Genomic DNA, 23,792 nt, shown 5'->3' with positions numbered 1-23,792 from the left:
CTCATATCCCCTCTCGAAGTCCATTCCCTCTCCCTCTCCTATCTCCTCTCCTCCTCCATGCCCTCTCTCACCCCCGCCGCTCCACCCTTCCCCTGCACTCTCTCCCTCTCTACCTCCACTCCCTCTCTCTCCCTCTCCTATACTCCACCCCCTTTCTCTCCCCACCCCCTCCCACTCTCCCCCTCTAATCCCTCTCCCCCTCCACTCCCTCTCTCTCCCCTTCCATGCCTTCTCACTCCCCCTCCACTCCTTCTCACTCCCCCTCCACTCCCTCTCTCCCCCTCCTATCCCCTTTCATCCTCCACTCTCTCTCTTCTCATCCACTCCCTCTCTTTCCCCCTCCATTCCCTCTCTCCCACCTCCACTCCCTCTCTCTCCCCCTCCACTCACTACCTATTTCTCACCTCCACTCATTCCCTCTATCTCCCCTTCCAATCCCTCTCTCCCTCTCCTATCCTCTCTCCCCATCTAATCCCTCTCTCTCACACTACTGCTCTCTCCCCATCAATTCCCTCTCTCTCCCCATTCACACCCTCTATCCACCTCTCCCCCTCCACTCCCTATCTCTCCCCCTCCACTCCCTCTCTCCACTTCCTATCCCCCTCTCACCCTCCACTCCCTCTCTCTCCCCCTCCACTTGTTCTCTCTCTCCCCCTCTACTCTCCCTCTCTCCACCTCCTATCCCCCTCCATTCCCTCTCTCTCCCCCTCCACTCCCTCTCTCCACCTTCTATCCCCCTCTCCCCCTTCACTCCCCCTCTCACCCCCCTCTCCCCCTCCACTCCCTATTTCTCCCCTCCACTCATTCCCTCTATCTCCCCTTCCAATCCACTCTCTCTCCCTCTCCTATCCTCTCTCCCCATCTAATCCCTCTCTCTCTCACTCCCTCTCTCTCTCACTCCCTCTCTCTCTCACTCCCTCTCTCTCCCCCTCATTCCCTCTCTCTCCCCCTCCATTCCCTCTCTCTCCCCTTTCAATCCCTCTCTCTCCCTCTCCTATCCCCTCTCCCATCTACTCCCTCTCTCTCCCACTACCGCTCTCTCCCGCTCCACTCCCTCTCTCTCCTCCTCCACTCCCCTTCTCCCCAGCACACCCTTTCCCTCCCCCTCCACTCCCTCTCTCAACTTCCACTCCCTCCCTCTCCCCCTCCTATACCCTCTCTCATCCTCTTCTCTTCCCACTCCTATCCCTTCTCACACTCCACTCCCTCTCTCTCCACCTCCACTCCCCCTCTCCCCATGTAATCCTTCTATCTCCCACTCCCTCTCTCTCCCCCTCCACGTCCTCTCTTCCCCTCCACTCCCTCTCTCTCCCTCTCCCCCATCACTTCTCACCCTCCACTCCCTCTCTCTCCCCATCCACACCCACTCTCTCCCCATCCACACCCTATCTCCTCCATCTAATCCCTCTATCTCCCCCTACTGCTCTCTCCCTCTCCACTCATCCATCTCTCCCTCATATCCCCCTCTCCCCCTCCACTCCTTCTCTCTCCCCCTCCACTCCTTATCTCTCCCCTCCACTCCCTTTTCTCCTCTAATCTGTCTGTCTGTCTGTCTGTCTGTCTGTCTGTCTGTCTGTCTGTCTGTCTGTCTGTCTGTCTGTCTGTCTGTCTGTCTGTCTGCCTGCCTGCCTGCCTGCCTGCCTGCCTGCCTGCCTGTCTGTCTGTCTGTCTGTCTGTATGTCTGTCTGTCTGTCTGTCCTCTCCTCTCCAGACTTCCTTCTCTAACCTGTCTGTCTGTCTGTCTGTCTGTCTGCCCTCTCCTCTCCAGACTACAGACACAACGGCAGGGACTTCCACAGCTCCACGCTGTCTGTTCCAGAACAGGTCATGTCCTCCAACCACACCTCCCACTCTGACATGGCCAGGACCTGGTCACGGTCGCCGAGTGTTCCCCCTCCACAAAGGTACAGTAATCCAACCCAAATCCTAACCACTTGGTCTGACAAGTCCAGGACCCGGTCACGGTCGCCGAGTGTTCCCCCTCCACATAACTATTGTTATCCAACCCTAACCCTAACCCTAACTCTAACAGTTATTTCTATGTCCCATTTAGTCGGAGTTTGGACCACGGCATGCGAGGGGGACCGTTTTCTTACAGCTCAGGTCGGATGGACCGGCATCGCTTCTCTGAAGACTGCTACTCACCAGACAGGTACAAAAACCACACACACTATGTAGTCTACACAACTACACAACAATACACACTATGTAGCCTACACAACCACACACACTATGTAGTCTACACAACCATACACACTATGTAGTCTACACAACTAAACAACCATACACACTATGTAGTCTACACAACCATACAAACTATGAGGTCTACACAACCATACAAACTATGTAGTCTACACAACCATACACACTATGTAGTCTACACAACCATACAAACTATGTAGTCTACACAACCATACACACTATGTAGCCTACACAACCATACACACTATGTAGTCTACACAACTACACAACCATACACACTATGTAGTCTACACAACCATACACACTATGTAGTCTACACAACCATACACACTATGTAGTCTACACAACCATACACACTATGTAGCCTACACAACCATACACACTATGTAGTCTACACAACTACACAACCATACACACTATGTAGTCTACACAACTACACAACCATACACACTATGTAGTCTACACAACTAAACAACCATACACACTATGTAGTCTACACAACTAAACAACCATACACACTATGTAGTCTACACAACCATACAAACTATGTAGTCTACACAACCATACACACTATGTAGCCTACACAACCATACACACTATGTAGTCTACACAACTACACAACCATACACACTATGTAGTCTACACAACCATACACACTATGTAGTCTACACAACTACACAACCATACACACTATGTAGTCTACACAACTACACAACCATACACACTATGTAGCCTACACAACCATACACACTATGTAGTCTACACAACTACACAACCATACACACTATGTAGTCTACACAACTACACAACCATACACACTATGTTGTCTACACATCTACACAACCATACACACTATGTAGTCTACACAACTACACAACCATACACACTATGTAGTCTACACAACTACACAACCATACACACTATGTAGTCTACACAACTACACAACCATACACACTATGTAGTCTACACAACCATACACACTATGTAGTCTACACAACCATACACACTATGTAGTCTACACAACCATACACACTATGTAGTCTACACAACCATACACACTATGTAGTCTACACAACTACACAACCATACACACTATGTAGTCTACACAACTACACAACCATACACACCATGTAGTCTACACAACTACAAATCCATACACACTATGTAGTCTACACAACCATACACACTATGTAGTCTACACAACTACACAACCATACACACCATGTAGTCTACACAACTACACATCCATACACACTATGTAGTCTACACAACCATACACACTATGTAGTCTACACAACCATACACACTATGTAGTCTACACAACTACACAACCATACACACTATGTAGTCTACACAACCATACACACTATGTAGTCTACACAACCATACACACTATGTAGTCTACACAACCATACACACTATGTAGTCTACACAACTACATAACCATACACACTATGTAGTCTACACAACTACACAACCATACACACTATGTAGTCTACACAAACATACACACTATGTAGTCTACACATCTACACAAACATACACACTATGTAGTCTACACATCTACACAACCATACACACTATGTAGTCTACACATCTACACAACCATACACACTATGTAGTCTACACAACTACACAACCATACACACTATGTAGTCTACACAACCATACACACTATGTAGTCTACACAACCATACACACTATGTAGTCTACACAACCATACACACTATGTAGTCTACACAACTACACAACCATACACACTATGTAGCCTACACAACTACACAACCATACACACTATGTAGTCTACACAACCATACACACTATGTAGTCTACAAAACTACACAACCATACACACTATGTAGTCTACACAACCATACACACTATGTAGTCTACACAACCATACACACTATGTAGTCTACACAACTACACAACCATACACACTATGTAGTCTACACAACTACACAACCATACACACTATGTAGTCTACACAACTACACAACCATACACACTATGTACTCTACACAACCATACACACTATGTAGTCTACACAACCATACACACTATGTAGTCTACACAACTACACAACCATACACACTATGTAGTCTACACAACTACACAACCATACACACTATGTAGTCTACACAACTACACAACCATACACACTGTGTAGTCTACACAACCATACACACTATGTAGTCTACACAACTACACAACCATACACACTATGTAGTCTACACAACTACACAACCATACACACTATGTAGTCTACACAACCATACACACTATGTAGTCTACACATCTACACAACCATACACACTATGTAGTCTACACAACCATACACACTATATAGTCTACACATCTACACAACCATACACACTATGTAGTCTATACAACCATACAAACTATGTAGTCTACACAACTACACAACCATACACACTATGTAGTCTACACAACTACACAACCATACACACTATGTAGTCTACACAACTACACAACCATACACACTATGTAGTCTACACAACCATACACACTATGTAGTCTACACAACCATACACACTATGTAGTCTACACAACTACACAACCATACACACTATGTAGTCTACACAACTACACAACCATACACACTATGTAGTCTACACATCTACACAACCATACACACTATGTAGTCTACACAACCATACACACTATGTAGTCTACACAACTACACAACCATACACACTATGTAGTCTACACAACTACACAACCATACACACTATGTAGCCTACACAACTACACAACCATAAACACTATGTAGTCTACACAACTACACAACCATACACACTATGTAGTCTACACAACCATACACACTATGTAGTCTACACATATACACAACCATACACACTATGTAGTCTACACAACCATACACACTATGTAGTCTACACAACTACACAACCATACACACTATGTAGTCTACACAACCATACACACTATGTAGTCTACACAACTACACAACCATACACACTATGTAGTCTACACAACTACACAACCATACACACTATGTAGTCTACACAACTACACAACCATACACACTATGTAGTCTATACAACTACACAACCATACACACTATGTAGTCTACACAACTACACAACCATACACACTATGTAGTCTACACAACTACACAACCATACACACTATGTAGTCTACACAACCATACACACTATGTAGTCTACACAACTACACAACCATACACACTATGTCGTCTACACAACCATACACACTATGTAGTCTACACAACCATACACACTATGTAGTCTACACAACTACACAACCATACACACTATGTAGTCTACACAACTACACAACCATACACACTATGTAGTCTACACAACTACACAACCATGCACACTATGTAGTCTACACAACTACACAACCATACACACTATGTAGTCTACACAACCATACACACTATGTAGTCTACACAACTACACAACCATACACACTATGTAGTCTACACAACCATACACACTATGTAGTCTACACAACTACACAACCATACACACTATGTAGTCTACACAACCATACACACTATGTAGTCTACACATATACACAACCATACACACTATGTAGTCTACACAACCATACACACTATGTAGTCTACACAACCATACACACTATGTAGTCTACACAACTACACAACCATACACACTATGTAGTCTACACAACCATACACACTATGTAGTCTACACAACCATACACACTATTTAGAAACCAAACCATACATACTATGTCGAAAACCAGACACATTCTAATCTCAATGTGAACAGGAATCTAGGATGAACAGAGAAGCTGATGACTGTAGTTTTATCACAGCAACAGGAATCTAGGATGAACAGAGAATCTGATGACTGTAGTTTTATCACAGCAACAGGAATCTAGAATGAACAGAGAAGCTGATGACTGTAGTTTTATCACAGCAACAGGAATCTAGGATGAACAGAGAATCTGATGACTGTAGTTTTATCACAGCAACAGGAATCTAGGATGAACAGAGAAGCTGATGACTGTAGTTTTATCACAGCAACAGGAATCTAGGATGAACAGAGAAGCTGATGACTGTAGTTTTATCACAGCAACAGGAATCTAGGATGAACAGAGAAGCTGATGACTGTAGTTTTATCACAGCAACAGGAATCTAGGATGAACAGAGAAGCTGATGACTGTAGTTTTATCACAGCAACAGGAATCTAGGATGAACAGAGAAGCTGATGACTGTAGTTTTATCACAGCAACAGGAATCTAGGATGAACAGAGAATCTGATGACTGTAGTTTTATCACAGCAACAGGAATCTAGGATGAACAGAGAATCTGATGACTGTAGTTTTATCACAGCAACAGGAATCTAGGATGAACAGAGAAGCTGATGACTGTAGTTTTATCACAGCAACAGGAATCTAGGATGAACAGAGAAGCTGATGACTGTAGTTTTATCACAGCAACAGGAATCTAGGATGAACAGAGAAGCTGATGACTGTAGTTTTATCACAGCAACAGGAATCTAGGATGAACAGAGAAGCTGATGACTGTAGTTTTATCACAGCAACAGGAATCTAAGATGAACAGAGAAGCTGATGACTGTAGTTTTTCCAATTCCATTACCCAAAGACCAGGGTCGCCCCTTTCTTCCCCTACACCCTGAGATCTATGTCAAACAGACCTGCGACAAATACCTAAGCGGTGCTTGATTTAGTTTCCTGATACAATGAAACCCATACAATCGAACCAATGTGGTCCTCTGTAGCTCAGCTGGTAGAGCACAGCGCTTGTAACGCCAAGGTAGTGGGTTCGATCCCCGGGACCAGCCATACACAAAAATGTATGCACGCATGACTGTAAGTCGCTTTGGATAAAAGCGTCTGCTAAATGGCATATTATTATTATTATATTATTATGATAGGGTGTTAGGTGACAAATGGAACCAACACAATGGAACCAATACAATGGAACCAATACAATGGAACCAATACAATGGAACCAATACAATGGAACCAATGGTAGGATGTTAGGTCCTACTGGCTGGCAGAGTGTGTGTGCCCATAGGAGAGAATGAGAGATTTGGTGAGTGAGTCTGTCTTTTCGCATGCATGTGTCAGAGACATAGGCCTAGGCCAGATGTGAGGATATTGTGTTACTAGGTCACCTGCTCATAATTGACTAGTTAACATTTGAAACATTGTTTGATTGTTAATAGTAATTGTACAGTGGGGAAAAAAAGTATTTAGTCAGCCACCAATTGTGCAAGTTCTCCCACTTAAAAAGATGAGAGAGGCCTGTCATTTTCATCATAGGTACACGTCAACTATGACAGACAAATTGAGGAAAAAAAATCCAGAGAATCACATTGTAGGATTTTTTATGAATTTATTTGCAAATTATGGTGGAAAATAAGTATTTGGTCACCTACAAACAAGCAAGATTTCTGGCTCTCACAGACCTGTAACTTCTTCTTTAAGAGGCTCCTCTGTCCTCCACTCGTTACCTGTATTAATGGCACCTGTTTGAACTTGTTATCAGTATAAAAGACACCTGTCCACAACCTCAAACAGTCACACTCCAAACTCCACTATGGTCAAGACCAAAGAGCTGTCAAGGGACACCAGAAACAAAATTGTAGACCTGCACCAGGCTGGGAAGACTGAATCTGCAATAGGTAAGCAGCTTGGTTTGAAGAAATCAACTGTGGGGAGCAATTATTAGGAAATGGAAGACATACAAGACCACTGATAATCTCCCTCGATCTGGGGGCTCCACGCAAGATCTCACCCCGTGGGGTCAAAATGATCACAAGAACGGTGAGCAAAATCCCAGAACCACACGGGGGGACCTAGTGAATGACCTGCAGAGAGCTGGGACCAAAGTAACAAAGCCTACCATCAGTAACACACTACGCCACCAGGGACTCAAAATCCTGCAGTGCCAGACGTGTCCCCCTGCTTAGGCCAGTCATGTTCCAGGCCGTCTGAAGTTTGCTAGAGTGCATTTGGATGATCCAGAAGAGGATTGGGAGAATGTCATATGGTCAGATGAAACCAAAATAGAACTTTTTGGTAAAAACTCAACTCATCGTGTTTGGAGGACAAAGAATGCTGAGTTGCATCCAAAGAACACCATACCTACTGTGGAGCATGGGGGTGGAAACTTCATGCTTTGGGGCTGTTTTTCTGCAAAGGGACTAGGACGACTGATCCGTGTAAAGGAAAGAAAGAATGGGGCCATGTATCGTGAGATTTTGAGTGAAAACCTCCTTCCATCAGCAAGGGCATTGAAGATGAAACGTGGCTGGGTCTTTCAGCATGACAATGATCCCAAACACACCGCCCGGGCAACGAAGGAGTGGCTTCGTAAGAAGCATTTCAAGGTCCTGGAGTGGCCTAGCCAGTCTCCAGATCTCAACCCCATAGAACATCTTTGGAGAGAGTTGAAAGTCCGTGTTACCCAGCGACAGCCCCAAAACATCACTGCTCTAGAGGAGATCTGCATGGAGGAATGGGCCAAAATACCAGCAACAGTGTGTGAAAACCTTGTGAAGACTTACAGAAAACGTTTGACCTGTGTCATTGCCAACAAAGGGTATTTAACAAAGTATTGAGAAACTTTTGTTATTGACCAAATACTTATTTTCCACCATAATTTGCAAATAAATTCATAAAAAATCCTACAATGTGATTTTCTGGATTTTTTTTCCTCACTTTGTCTGTCATAGTTGATTGTGTACCTATGATGAAAATGACAGGCCTCTCATCTTTTTTAAAGTGGGAGAACTTGCACAATTGGTGGCTGACTAGCTTGAGAGGTTGAGAGCTTCAAGTTCCTTGGTGTCCACATCACCAACGAACTATCATGGTCCAAACACACCAAGACAGTCGTGAAGAGGGCACGACAAAGCCTATTCCCCCTCAGGAGACTAAAAGATTTGGCATGGGTCCTCAGATCCTCAAAAAAATTCTACAGCTGCACTATCGAGAGCATCCTGACTGGTTGCATCACCGCCTGGTATGGCAACTGCTTGGCCTCTGACTGCAAGGCACTACAGAGGGTAGTGCGTACGGCCCAGTACATCACTGGGGCAAAGCTCCCTGCCATCCAGGACCTCTATACCAGGCGGTGTCAGAGGAAGGCCCTCAAAATTGTCAAAGACTCCAGTCACCCTAGTCATAGACTGTTCTCTCTGCTACCGCACGGCAAGCGGTACCGAGTGCCAAGTCTAGGTCCAAAAGACTTCTCAACAGCTTCTACCCCCAAGCCATAAGACTCCTGAACAGTAATCATGACTACCCAGACTATTTGCACTGCCCCCACCCCCATCCCTTTACGCTGCTGCTACTCTGTTAAGTATTTATGCATAGTCACTTTAACTCTACCCACATGTACATATTACTCAACTAGTCGGTGCCCCCCGCACATTGACTATCGCAACGGTACCCCCTGTATATATAGCCTCCTACTGTCACTTTATTCTATTGTATATATAGCCTCCCTACTGTCACTTTATTTTTACTTCTGCTCTTTTTTTCTCAACACTTTTTTGTTGTTGTTTTATTCTTACTTTTTGTTTAAAATAAATGCATCTGTTGGTTAAGGGCTGTAAGTAAGCATTTCACTGTAATGTCTGCACCTGTTGTATTCGACGCATGTGACCAATAAAATTTGATTTGATTTGATTTGATTTGACTAAATACTTTTTTCCCCACTGTAATTCTAATAATAATAAATTATAAATATTCATAACTGTTTATACAGTTCAGTCAACTACATACCGTTGCATTTGCAAATAAAGTTAGTTTGGTGTGTTCAGCTTAAAAGGTGATAGAGCAGAAGCGTAAACAACATTTTTCATTGAAGTGAATGGAACATCGCAACTCATTAAGGAATTTGCATAATTCTATATATATATATATATATATATATATATATATATATATATATATATATATATATATATATATATATATATATATATATAGATATATATATTCATTATTTGGTATTGCTTAATTACATTTTTAAAACCTCCCAGTTCTGCATAAAAAAAAAAAGATATACAGTATGTTAACAATATCACCACCTTACATTAAATGTATGGGCTTAACATGCTGTATCTCTATTATTATTATTATTACTATTATTATTATTATTATTATTATTATTATTATTATTATTATTATTATTATATACTGTACATATTAAATAGCATATTAAGTATCTAATTTACATTAAGTAATATAAAAGTAGCATTCTAATTTCAGAAAATGTTTCAAATTGTTACAAACTAAGTTTTGCATAAGGCATGAATATATGTTGATGTATGACCAACATACCTTCAATTATTGGTCTTAAATTACTGTAATTATGTGTTCCGTACTGCCTCATTTGTATATTAAGTGCATCATTTGCACAATTTTGCATTTTCATTTAATATATTTTACTTTTATTTGAATCATCTCTGTTTTACATCAGCCTTGAAAATGTCATAACAGTATGACCACCCTATATTAAGATACAGTATGTCTCTCATTATCTCTACACTACCATAACCCACTCTCACCCCAACCAGATGTAGATATAGTTATATTAAGATACAGTATGTCTCTCACATAACCCACTCTCACCCCAACCAGATGTAGATGTAGTTATATTAAGATACAGTATGTCTCTCATTATCTCTACACTACCATAACCCTCTCTCACCCCAACCAGATGTAGATATATTTATATAAAGTATATTTGTTTCTCCCTCAACCCACACTACCAACACTAGTTCTCACCCAGTTCAGAGGTAGATTTATTTATATTAAGTATATATGTCTCTTCCCCAGCCCACACCACCCGCTTTCACCCCATTCAGATGTAGATATATTTATATAAAGTATATACAGTATGTCTCTGCCTGAACCCACACCACCATAACCCTCTCTCAACCCATCCAGATGTAGATATAGTTATATGAAGTATATATGTCTCTGCCTGAACCCACACCACCATCACCCACTCTCACCCGTCCAGATATAGATTTATTTACATAAAGTACATATGTCTCTGTCTTACCCACACCACCATCACCCACTCTCACCCGTCCAGATATAGATTTATTTACATAAAGTACATATGTCTCTGTCTTACCCACACCACCATCACCCACTCTCACCCCAACCAGATGTAGATATCATAAGATAAAGTATATACACTACCGGTCAAAAGTTTTAGAACACCTACTGATTCAAGGGTTTTTCTTTATTTTTACTATTTTCTACATTGTAGAATAATAGTGAAGACATCAAAACTATGAAATAGCACATATGGAATCATGTAGTAACCAGAAAAGTGTTAAACAAATCAAAATATATTTTATATTTGAGATTCTTCAAATAGCCACCCTTTGCCTTGATGACAGCTTTGCAAAAATCGTCTGTCCTTGGTTGCAACACTTACTACCGAGTTCCAAACTGCCTCTAGAAGCAACGTCAGCATAATAACTTTTTTTTGGGAGCTTCATGAAATGGGTTTCCATGGCCGAGCAGCCGCACACAAGCCTAAGATCACCATGTGCAATGCCAAGCGTCGGCTGGAGTGGTGTAAAGCTCACCGCCATTGGACTCTGGAGCAGTGGAAACATGTTCTCTGGAGTGATGAATCACGCTTCACCATCTGGCAGTCCGATGGACGAATCTGGGTTTGGTGGATGCCAGGAGAACGCTACCTGAACGAATGCATAGTGGTAACTGTAATGTTTGGCGGAGGAGGAATAATGGTCTGGGGCTGTTTTTCATGTTTCGGGCTAGGCCCCTTAGTTCCAGTGAAGGGAAATCTTAACGCTACAGCATACAATGACATTCTAGACGATTCTGTGCTTCCAACGTTGTGGCAACAGTTTGGGGAAGACCCTTTCCTGTTTCAGCATGACAATGTAGGTTCATATCTGGGGTCTTAGTGAGTCTGGTTCATATAAGGGGTCTTAGTAAGTCTGGTTCATATCTGGGGTCTTAGTCAGTCTGGTTCATATCTGGGGTCTTAATGAGTCTGGTTCATATAAGGGGTCTTAGTGACTCCGGTTCATATCTGGGGTCTTAGTGAGTCTGGTTCATATCTGGGGACTTAGTGAGTCTGGTTCATATCTGGGGACTTAGTGAGTCTGGTTCATATCTGGGGTGTTAGTGAGTCATATATGGGGTCTTATTGAGTTGGGTTTATATCTGGGGTCTTAGTGAGTCTGTTTCTTTTACGTGGTCTCAGTGAGTCTGGTTCATAACTGGGGTCTTAGTGAGACTGGTTCATATCTGGGGTCTTAGTGAGTCTGGTTAATATTTTGGATCATAGTGCATCATATCTGGGGTCTTAGTGAGTGTAGTTAATATCTGGGGTCTTTGTGAATCATATCTGGGGTCTTAGTGAGTCTAGTTCATATCTGGGGTCTTCGTGAATCATATCTGGGGTCTTAGGTAGAGGTGATATGATCCTTGACTAGTCTGTCAAAGCGATTCATGATGACAGAGGTGAGTGCTACAGGGCGATAGTCATTTAGTTTAGTTACATTTGGTTTCTTGGGTACAGCAACAATGGTGGCCATCTTGAAGCATTTGGGAACAGCAGACTGGGAAAGGGAGAGATTGAATATGTCCATAAACACACCAGTCATATATGGTGTCTTAATGAGTCCGGTTCGCATCTGGGGTCTTAGAGAGTCCGGTTCATATCTTGTGTCTTAGTGAGTCTGGTTCATATACTGGGTATTGGTGAGTCTGGTTCAAGTCTGGGCTCTCAATGAGTCATTTATGGGGTCTTGGTGAGTCATTTACATTTAAGTCATTTAGCAGACGCTCTTATCCAGAGTGACTTACAAATTGGTGCATTCAACTTAGGATGGCCAGTGGAGCAACCATATCTTGATCACAGTAAGTACACTTCTTCAAACAAGCAGCTGTGAGCAAAGTCAGTGCAATCAGGGACAACCACATCTTGATCACAATAAGTACATTTCTTTAAACAAGTCAGTGCTAGCAGATGAAATAAGTCAGGTGTTAGTTTAGACAAAAGACAGTGGTAGTAAAGGGAGGGTAGAAGGATTACTATTATACTATTCCAGGTATTCCTTAAAGAGGTAGGGTTTCAAGTGTCTCTGGAAGGTGGTCAGTGACTCTACTGTCCTGGCATCGTGGGGGAGCTTGTTCCACCATTGGGGTGGCAGAGCAGCGAATAGCTTTGACTGGGCTGAGCGGGAACTGTGCTTCCGTAGAGGTAGGGGGGCTAGCAGGCCAGAGGTGGATGAATGTAGTGCCCTCGTTTGGGTGTAGGGTCTGATCAGAGCCTGAAGGTAAGGAGGTGCCATTCCCCTCACAGCTCCGTAGGCAAGCACCATGGTTTTGTAGTAGATGCGAGCTTCAACTGGAAGCCAGTGGAGTGTGCGGAGGAGCGGGGTGACGTGAGAGAACTTAGAAAGGTTGAACACCAGACGGGCTGCAGCGTTCTGGATAAATTGCAGGGGTTTAATGGCACAGGCAGGGAGCCCAGCCAACAGCGAGTTGCAGTAATCCAGACGGGAGATGACAAGTGCCTGGATTAGGACCTGTGCTGCTTTCTGTGTAAGGTAGGGTCGTACTCTGCGAATGTTGTAGAGCATGAACCTGCAGGATCGGGTCACCGCTTTGATGTTAGCAGAGAACGACAGAGTGTTGTCCAGGGTCACGCCAAGGTTCTTTGCACTCTGGGAGGAGAACACAATGGAGTTGTCAACCGTGATGGCGAGATCATGGAGCGGGCAGTCCTTCCCCGGGAGGAAGAGCAGCTCTGTCTTACCGAGGTTCAGCTTGAGGTGGTGATCCGACATCCACACTGATATGTCTGCCAGACATGCAGCGATGCGATTCGCCACCTGGTTATCAGAAGGGGGAAAGGAGAAAATCAATTGTGTGTCATCTGCGTAGCAATGATAGGAGAGACCATGTGAGGATATGACAGAGCCAAGTGACTTGGTGTATAGAGAGAATAGGAGAGGGCCTAGAACTGAGCCCTGTGGGACACCAGTGGTGAGAGCACGTGGTGCAGAGACAGATTCTCGCCACGCCACCTGGTAGGAGCGACCTGTCAGGTAGGACGCAATCCAAGAGTGAGCAGCGCCGGAGATGCCCAACTCGGAGAGGGTGGAGAGGAGGATCTGGTGGTTCACAGTATCAAAGGCAGCAGATAGGTCTAGAAGGATAAGAGCAGAGGAGAGAAAGTTAGCTTTGGCAGTGCGGAGAGCCTCCGTGACACAGAGAAGAGCAGTCTCAGTTGAATGACCAGTCTTGAAACCTGACTGGTTAGGATCAAGAAGGTCATTCTGAGAGAGATAGCAGGAGAGTTGGCTAAAGACTGCACGCTCAAGAGTTTTGGAGAGAAAAGAAAGAAGGGATACTGGTTTGTAGTTGTTGACATAGGAGGGATCGAGTGTAGGTTTTTTGAGGAGGGGTGCAACTCTCGCCCTCTTGAAGATGGAAGGGACATGGCCAGCGGTCAAGGATAAGTTGATGAGGGAGGGGAGGTAAGGGAGAAGGTCTCCGGAAATGGTCTGGAGAAGAGAGGAGGGGATAGGGTCAAGCGGGCAGGTTGTTGGGCGGCCGGCCGTCACAAGTCGCAAGATTTCATCTGGAGAGAGAGGGGAGAAAGAAATCAAAGCATAGGGTAGGGCAGTGTGAGCAGGACCAGCGGTGTCATTTGACTTAATAAATGAGGATCGGATGTCGTCAACCTTCTTTTCAAAATGGTTGACGATATCATCCACAGAGAGGGAGGAGGAGGGGGGGGTGGCGCAGTGGTCTAAGGCACTGCATCGCAGTGCTAACTGTGTCACTAGAGATCCTGGTTCGAATCCAGGCTCTGTCGCAGCCGGCCGCGACCGGGAGACTCATGGGCGGCGCACAATTGGCCCAGCGCCGTCCAGGGTAGGGAGGGAATGGCCGGCGGGATGTAGCTCAGTTGATAGAGCATGGCGTTGCAACGCCAGGGTTGTGGGTTCGATTCCCACGGGGGGCCAGTATAAAAAAAAAAAATATGTATTCACTAACTGTAAGTCGCTCTGGATAAGAGCGTCTGCTAAATGACTAAAATGTAAATGTAAAAAATGGGAGGAGGACTCAGCAGGGAGGAGAAGGTGGCAAAGAGCTTCCTACGGTTAGAGGCAGAGGCTTGAAATTTAGAGTGGTAGAAAGTGGCGTTAGCAGCAGAAACAGAGGAAGAAAAAGTAGAGAGGAGGGAGTGAAAAGATGACAGGTCCACAGGGAGTCTAGTTTTCCCCATTTTCAGGGCTGCCCGGAGCCCTGTTCTGTGAGCTCGCAATGAGTCGTCAAGCCACGGAGCAGGAGGGGAGGACCGAGCCGGCCGGGAGGATAGGGGACATAGAGAGTCAAAAGATGCAGAAAGGGAGGAGAGGAGGGTTGAGGAGGCAGAATCAGGAGACCGGAGGGAGAAGGATTTAGCAGAGGGAAGAGATGATAGGATGGAAGAGGAGAGAGTAGCGGGAGAGAGAGAGCGAAGGTTGCGACGGCGCATTACCATCTGAGTAGGGGCAGAGTGAGTAGTGTTGGAGGAGAGCGAGAGAGAAAAGGATACAAAGTAGTGGTCGGAGACTTGGAGGGGAGTTGCAGTGACATTAGTAGAAAAACAGCATCTAGTAAAGATGAGGTCAAGCGTATTGCCTGCCTTGTGAGTAGGGGGGGACGGTGAGAGGGTGAGGTCAAAAGAGGAGAGGAGTGGAAAGAAGGAGGCAGAGAGAAATGAGTCGAAGGCAGATGTCGGCAGGTTAAAGTCACCCAGAACTGTGAGGGGTGAGCCATCCTCAGGAAAGAACTTATCAAGTCGTCAAGCTCATTGATGAGCTCTCCAAGGGAACCTGGAGGGCGATACATGACAAGGATATTAAGCTTGAATGGGATGAAAGAGCAGTAGAAGTTGAGGAAAGAGCAGTAGGAGTAGAGGAAAGAGCAGTAGGAGTAGAGGAAAGAGCAGTAGGAGTAGCAGTGTTTTCTGTGGCCCCCTGCGAGAACACATGGTCAGACGAGGAGAGAGCAGTAGAAGTAGCAGTGTTTTCTGTGGTAATCCATGTTTCCGTCAGCGCCAAGAAGTCGAGAGACTGGAGGGTAGCATAGGCTGAGATGAATTCTGCCTTGTTGGCCGCAGAACGGCAGTTCCAGAGGCTGACGGAGACCTGGAACTCCACGTGGGTTGTGCGCGCAGGGACTACCAGATTAGAGTGGTAGCAGCCACGTGTTGTGAAGCGTTTGTATGGCCTGTGCAGAGAGGAGAGAACAGGGATAGCCAGACACATACATTACAGGCTACAGAAAAGGCTACAATAATGCAAAAGAGATCGGAATGAAATTAACTAAACATCGGGGGAAGCGAGAGAGCGGGGCCTCCCTCACTTACCTTCCTCGACTAACTCCCGCAGAACAACATATATGGTGTCTTAGTGAGTCCGGTTCATATCTGGGGTCTTAGTGAGTCCGGTTCATATCTGGGGTCTTAGTGAGTCCGGTTCATATCTGGGGTCTTAGTGAGTCCGGTTCATATCTGGGGTCTTAGTGAGTCCGGTTCATATCTGGGGTCTTAGTGAGTCCGGTTCATAACTGGGGTCTTAGTGAGTCTGGTTCAAATCTGGGATCTTAGTGAGTCATATCTAGGGTCATTAATATACTGGGATTTAGTGAGTCATATATGGTGTCTTAGTGTGTCCAGTTCATATCTGGGGTCTTAGTAAGGCTAGTTCATATCTGGGGTCTTAGTGAGGCTAGTTCATATCTGGGGTCTTAGTGAGGCTAGTTCATATCTGGGTCTTAGTGAGGCTAGTTCATATCTGGGGTCTTAGTGAGGCTAGTTCATATCTGGGGTCTTAGTGAGGCTAGTTCATATCTGGGTCTTAGTGAGGCTAGTTCATATCTGGGTCTTAGTAAGGCTAGTTCATATCTGGGGTCTTAGTAAGGCTAGTTCATATCTGGGTCTTAGTAAGGCTAGTTCATATCTGGGGTCTTAGTGAGGCTAGTTCATATCTGGGTCTTAGTGAGGCTGCTTCATATCTATGGTATTATTGAATCTGGTTCATACCTGGGATATTACTGAGTCATATCTGGGGTCTTAGTGAGTCCGGTTCGTATCTTGGGTGTTAGTGAGTCTGTATTTGGGTCTTAGTTAGTCTGGTTCATATCTGGGGTCTTAGTGAGTCTAGTTCATATCTGGGGTCTTAATGAGTTCGGTTCATATCTGGGGACTTAGTAAGTCATATAATATAATATATAATATAATATGCCATTTAGAAGACGCTTTTATCCAAAGCGACTTACAGTCATGTGTGCATACATTTTTACGTATGGGTGGTCCCGGGGATCGTACCCACTACCCTGGTGTTACAAGCGCCATGCTCTACCAATTGAGCTACAGAGGACCACATATCTGGGGTCTTAGTGAGTCTGGTTAATTTCTGGGGTCATTGTGACGAGGTGTGAATGAAGGAGTCAGGCGCAGGAGGTAAAATACAGAAGTCCAGAGTTTAATCCGTTTACATAAAACAAATGCCCAAAGCTTCAAACGAAACTATTACAAGCGAAAACATCCACCTTGGTATAAACACAGTGCATAGTAGCTCAACCGAACTACACGCTCTCACAATAAACAATCACTCACAAAGACAAGGGGAACAGAGGGAACACTTATACACATACTAATTAGGGGAGTGAGCACCAGGTGTGTGTGATTGACAAGACATGAGTAGGGGTCCACAAGTGGAGTGATGAGAATGGGATCGGCAGTAGCTAGTACTCCGGTGACGACAAATGCCGAAGCCTGCCCGAACCAGGAGGGGGGGGCAGCTTCGGCGGAAGTCGTGACAGTACCCACCGACGCGCGGCTCCAGCAGTGTGCCGACCCCGGCCTCGGGGACGGCCAGGAGGACACGGAGCAGGGCGAGTCGGATGGCGACGGTGGAAATCCCTCAACAGGGAGGGATCGAGGATGTCCCGCCTTGGGACCCAGCACCGTTCCTCCGGACCGTACCCTTCCCACTCCACGAGATACTGAAGGCCCCCCACCCGACACCTCGAATCCAGGACGGAACGGACCGAGTACGCCAGGGCCCCCTCAATGTCCAGAGTAGGTGGAGGAACCTCCCGCACCTCAGACTCCTGGAGCGGACCAGCTACCACCGGCCTGAGGAGAGACACATGAAACGAGGGGTCAATACAGTATTCAGGGGGGAGTAACAACCTGTATGTCACCTCGTTTATTCTCCTCAGGACTTTAAACGGCCCCACAAACTGCAGGCTCAGCTTCCGGCATGGCAGGCGGAGGGGCAGATTCCGGGTCGAGAGCCAGACCCGATCCCCCGGTACGAACACCGGGGCCTCCCTGTGGTGGCGGTCAGAATTGGCCTTATGACGCCGCACGGTGCACTGGAGGTGAATGTGGGCAGCGTCCCAAGTCTCCTCCGCACGCCGAAACCAGTCATCCACTGCAGGAGCCTCGGTCTGGCTCTAGTGCCACGGTGCCAGGACCGGTTGGCAACCTAAAACATATTGGAAGGGTGTTAGGTTAGTGGAGGAGTGGCGGAGAGAGTTCTGAGGATATTCTGCCCATGGCAGGAACACCGACCACTCCCCTGGCCGATCCTGACAGTAGGGCCGCAGAAACCTACCCACATCTTGATTCACCCTGCCCATTACTATCGGGGTGAAATCCAGAGGTCAGGCTGACCGAGACCCCCAGATGTTCCATGAACGCCTTCCAGACTGTAGACGTGAACTGGGGACCTCGGTCAGACACTATATCCTCTGGTACCCCGTAGAGCCGGAAGACGTGAGTAAACAGAGCCTCCACAGTTTGTAGGGCCGTGGGGAGACCGGGCAGAGGACGGAGGCAGCAGGACTTTGAAAAGCGGTCCACAACGACCAGGATAGTGGTGTTACCTTGGGAGGGGGGAAGATCAGTGAGAAAATCAATACTCAGGTGAGACCATGGTCATTGTGGAACTGGTAAAGGTTGTAGCTTACCCGCTGGGAGGTGCCTAGGTGCCTTACTCTGGGCGCTCACTGAGCAGGAGGAGACATACACCCTCACGTCCTTAGCCAAGGTAGGCCACCAGTACTTCTCGGTCAGGCAGCGCACTGTACGACCGATACCTGGGTGACCAGAGGAGGGGGACGTGTGTGCCCAATAGATCAGACGATCACGGATAAGCGCAGGCACGTACTGTAGCCCATCTGGACACTGCGGTGGAGATGGATATGTGCGTAATGCCTGCTCTATATCCGCGTCCATCGCCCATACTACCTGCGCCACAATGCAGGAGGCCGGCAGTATGGGGGTGTTGTCTCTGGGCCTCTCCTCTGTGTCATACAGCCAAGACAGTGCATCTGCCGTCATGTTCTTCGTACCCGGAATGTGTGAGAGTGTGAAATCAAACCGGGTGAAGAAGAGGGCCCACCTGGCCTGGCGAGGATTCAGCCTCCTCGCTGCCCGAATGTACTCCAGGTTACGGTGGTCTGTTCAGACGAGGAAAGGGTGTTTCGCCCCTTCGAGCCAATGTCTCCACACCGTCAAAGCTCGGACAACAGCCAGCAGCTCCCGATCACCAACGCCGTAGTTCTAATCCGCCGAGCTGAGCTTCTTAGAAAAGAAGGCACAGGGGCGGAGCTTGGGTGGCATGCCCGAGCATTGGGATAAGACAGCTCCTATCCCTACCTCGGACGCATCCACCTCCAGTACGAACGGTAGTGATGGATCGGGGTGAGCCAGTACCGGGGCTGAGGTGAACAGACCCCGCAATCTACTGAAGGCCAAATCAGCCTCAGCAGACCAGCGGAGCCGGGACGGCCCACCCTTCCACAAGGAGGTAATGGGAGCTGCGACCTTGCCAAAGCCCCGAATAAACCTTCGATAGTAGTTGGTAAAGCCAAGGAAGCGCTGCACCTCCTTTACCGTGGTTGGAGTCGGCCAATTACGCATGGCTGCAATGCGGTCTCCCTCCATCTCCACACCTGTGGTGGTAATGCGATATCCGAGGAAGGAGATTGACTGCTGGAAAAACTCACACTTCTCTGCCTTGGCATGAAGATCATTTTCCAGCAGTCGGACCAGTACCTTGCGAACCAGGGACACATGCTTGGCGCGCGTAGCGGAATACACCAGGATGTCATCGATGTAGACCACCACACCGTGACCAAGCATGTCCGAAACACCTCGTTCACAAAGGACTGGAAAACGGATGGAGCATTCATCAAACCGAAGGGCATCACCAGGTATTCATAATGCCCAGAGGTTGTGCTGAATGCTGTTTTCCACTCATCCCCTTCCCGAATACGCACCAGGTTGTAGGCACTCCTGAGGTCTAATTTGGTGAAAAAGCGGGTCCCATGCATTGACTCAATCACTGAAGGAATGAGGGGAAGAGGATAACTAAATCGTACCATCACATTGTTCAGTGGTCGATAATCAATGCACGGGCGTAAACCGCCATCTTTCTTCTTCACAAAGAAGAAACTCGAGGAGGCAGGTGAAGTGGAGGGACATATATACCCCTGGCGCAGGGACTCGGTGACGTATGTTTCCATATCCTCTGTTTCAGCCTGCGACGGGATACACATGACTCCTGGGAGGTACAGCGTCTACCCAAATGTTTATCTTGCAATGAGGTGGTCATTTAGTTGCTTGCATCTTTGAAACGTGAGCGCCAGATCATGGTATTCAGGGGGAATGCGCACGGTGGGGGTACCATCTGGACTTTCCACCGTGGTCGCACCAACGGAAACACCTGGACACCTACCCGGACACTCACGCGACCACCCCGTAAGAACCCTCTGCGGCCATGAGAATTTGGAGTTGTGAAGGGCTAACCACGGGATACCCAAGACTACAGGGTAAGCAGGAGACTCAATAATCATGAAGGTGATCTGCTCAACATGCGTCTCCTGCGTAATAATGGTGACTGGTACCGTAACTTCCTTAACCAACCCGGACCCTAATGGTCGACTATCAAGTGCTCTGATGGAGAGTGGAATGGTTAGGGGAACCAATTAAATGCCTTGACGGCGTGCAAATGCCCTGTCCATAAAATTCCCAGCTGCGCCTGAATCGACTAGCGCCTTACACTGGGAACCCACCAAGTGATCTGGAAAGGATAGATAAAGTACAGTGTGCCGCAAAGGTCTCTGAACACGTTTGGGTGTTCGTTACCTGGGGTGACGCGAGAGTGCCCTGCCTACCGCCTCCAGACCCAAAAGAACGTTGACTGCGACGTGAGATGTATTGTCCCTTCGTGCCATCGTGCGAGCAAACTCCCCATAGTCCTCCAACGCGGCACCTCCCTCGTTCCACACCGCATTGGCCCACTCCAGGGCTCTCCCACAAAGGCAGGAAACGAGGACGGATACCTTCTCCCGCTCCTGGGGCGCCGGCCTGATGCTGGAGAAAAACAACTCCAGTTGGATTAGGAATCCCTTACATCGCGCTGCCGTCCAATCAAACGCTGGTGGCCGGGATATCTGGATCCCTCCAGGGGCTGGGGTGTAGGTGGCTGGATCCGGTTGACCAGCTGGTCTCGATAGATCGGATCCTCTCCTCTCCAGGCGTTGTACCACCTGAAGAACCTGATCGCTTCCCCCAAGCTGGCCAACATCGAGGAATGCTCCTGGATCCTTGCCACAACTCTAGGCATGCTGTCTTCTCCTGCTGACTCCATATCAGATCAGGTGAGTGATTCTGTGACGAGGTGTGAATGAAGGAGTCAGGCGCAGGAGGTAAAACACCGAAGTCTAATATCTGGGGTCTTAGTGGTTCTGGTTTAAATCTGGGTTCTTAGTGACTGTGGTTCATATCTTGGGTCTAACTGAGTCATATATGGTGCCTTTGTGATTCTGGTCATACCTGGTGTCTTAGTGAGTCTGGTTCATATCTGGGGTCTTGGAGAGTCAAATATGGTGTCTTAGTGAGTCTGGTTCATATATGAGGTCTTAGTGACTCTGGTTCATATCTTGGGTCTAACCGAGTCATATATGGTGCCTTTGTGATTCTGGTCATACCTGGTGTCTTAGTGAGTCTGGTTCATATCAGGGGTCTTGGAGAGTCAAATATGGTGTCTTAGTGAGTCTGGTTCATATATGAGGTCTTAGTGAGTCTGGTTCATTTCTAGGGTCTTAGTTAGTCTGGTTCATATCTGGGGTCTTAGTGAATCTGGTTCATATCTGGGGTCTTAGTGAATCTGGTTCATTTCTAGGGTCTTAGTGAGTCTGGTTCATATCTAGGGTCTTAGTTAGTCTGGTTCATTTCTAGGGTCTTAGTGAATCTGGTTCATATCTGGGGTCTCAGTGAATCTGGTTCATTTCTGGGGTCTTAGTACGGTTTATTTCTAGGGTCTTAGTACGGTTTATTCAGTGCATTCAGAAAGTTTTCAGACCCTTTTACTTTTTCCACATTTTGTTACTTTACATTCTTATTCTAAAATTGATTCAATTGTTTTTTCCCCCTCATCAATCTACACACAATACCCCATAATGACAAAGCAAAAACAAGTTGTTAGACATTTTTGCAAATGTATAAAAAAATGTAGATATCACAGTTAAATATGTATTCAGACTCTTTACTTAGTACTGTGTTGAAGCACCTTTGGCAGCGATTACAGCCTCAAGGTTTTTTGGGTATGACGCTACAAGCTTGGCACACCTGTATTTGGGGAGTTTCTCCCATTCTTCTCTGCAGATCCTCTCAAGCTCTGTCAGGTGGGATGGGGAGCGTCGCTGCACAGCTATTTTCAGGTCTCTCCAGAGTGTCACGATCGTCGGGAACAGAGGACCAATGCGCAGCGTTATTTGCGAACATATTTATTAGTGATTTACCGAACAAAACAACAAAACGATAATGTGACGTCCTTAGACAAACACAACCTACTTAGAACAAGATCCCACAACCACTGTGGGAAAACAGCCTGTCTAAATGTGGTTCCCAATCAGAGACAACCAGCAACAGCTGACACTCGTTGCCTCTGATTGAGAACCACACTGGCCAACATAGAAATACTTAACCTAGAATGTAAAACACATGAAAACTCACACCCTGGCTCAACATACTAGAGTCCCCAGAGCCAGGGCGTGACACAGAGATGTTCGATCAGGTTCATGTCCGGGCTCTGGCTGGGCCACTCAAGGACATTCAGAGACTTATCCCGAAGCCACTCCTGTGTTGTCTTGGCTGTGTGCTTACGGTCATTGTCCTGTTGGAAGGTGAACCTTCGCCCCAGTCTGAGGTCCTAAGTGCTCTGGAGCAGGTTTTCACCAATGATCTCTCTATACTTAGCTATGTTCATCTGGTTTCCTCCAGACATGACGCTTGGCATTCAGGCCAAAGAGTTCAATCTTGGTTTCGTCAGACCAGAGAATCTTGTTTCTCATGGTCTGAGAGTCCTTTAGGTTTATTTTGGCAAACTCCAAGCGGGCTGTCATGTGCCTTTTACTGAGGAGTGGCTTCCGTCTGGCCACTCTACCATAAAGGCCTGATTGGTGGAATGCTGCAGAGATGGTTGTCCTTCTGGAAGGTTCAGAAA

General features: G+C 46.3%; 1 protein-coding gene across 1 annotated transcript in view; it reads left to right on the top strand.

The window, feature by feature from the left end:
* LOC121558572 (regulating synaptic membrane exocytosis protein 2-like) overlaps positions 1 to 23,792 on the top strand; it is a 145,874-nt gene that overhangs the window by 8,289 nt on the left and 113,793 nt on the right. Inside the window, exons 2-3 of the mRNA XM_045217410.1 lie at positions 1,769 to 1,904; positions 2,054 to 2,152. Of these exons, the coding sequence (XP_045073345.1) occupies positions 1,769 to 1,904; positions 2,054 to 2,152 (235 nt within the window). The remainder of the gene's footprint in view (positions 1 to 1,768; positions 1,905 to 2,053; positions 2,153 to 23,792) is intronic.

The sequence above is a fragment of the Coregonus clupeaformis genome, unplaced genomic scaffold (assembly GCF_020615455.1).
Source record: "Coregonus clupeaformis isolate EN_2021a unplaced genomic scaffold, ASM2061545v1 scaf1052, whole genome shotgun sequence".
In the NCBI taxonomy this organism is placed as follows: domain Eukaryota; kingdom Metazoa; phylum Chordata; class Actinopteri; order Salmoniformes; family Salmonidae; genus Coregonus; species Coregonus clupeaformis.
The sequence above is the reverse complement of the archived record's forward strand: the minus strand, read 5'-3'. Positions and strand labels throughout refer to the sequence as shown.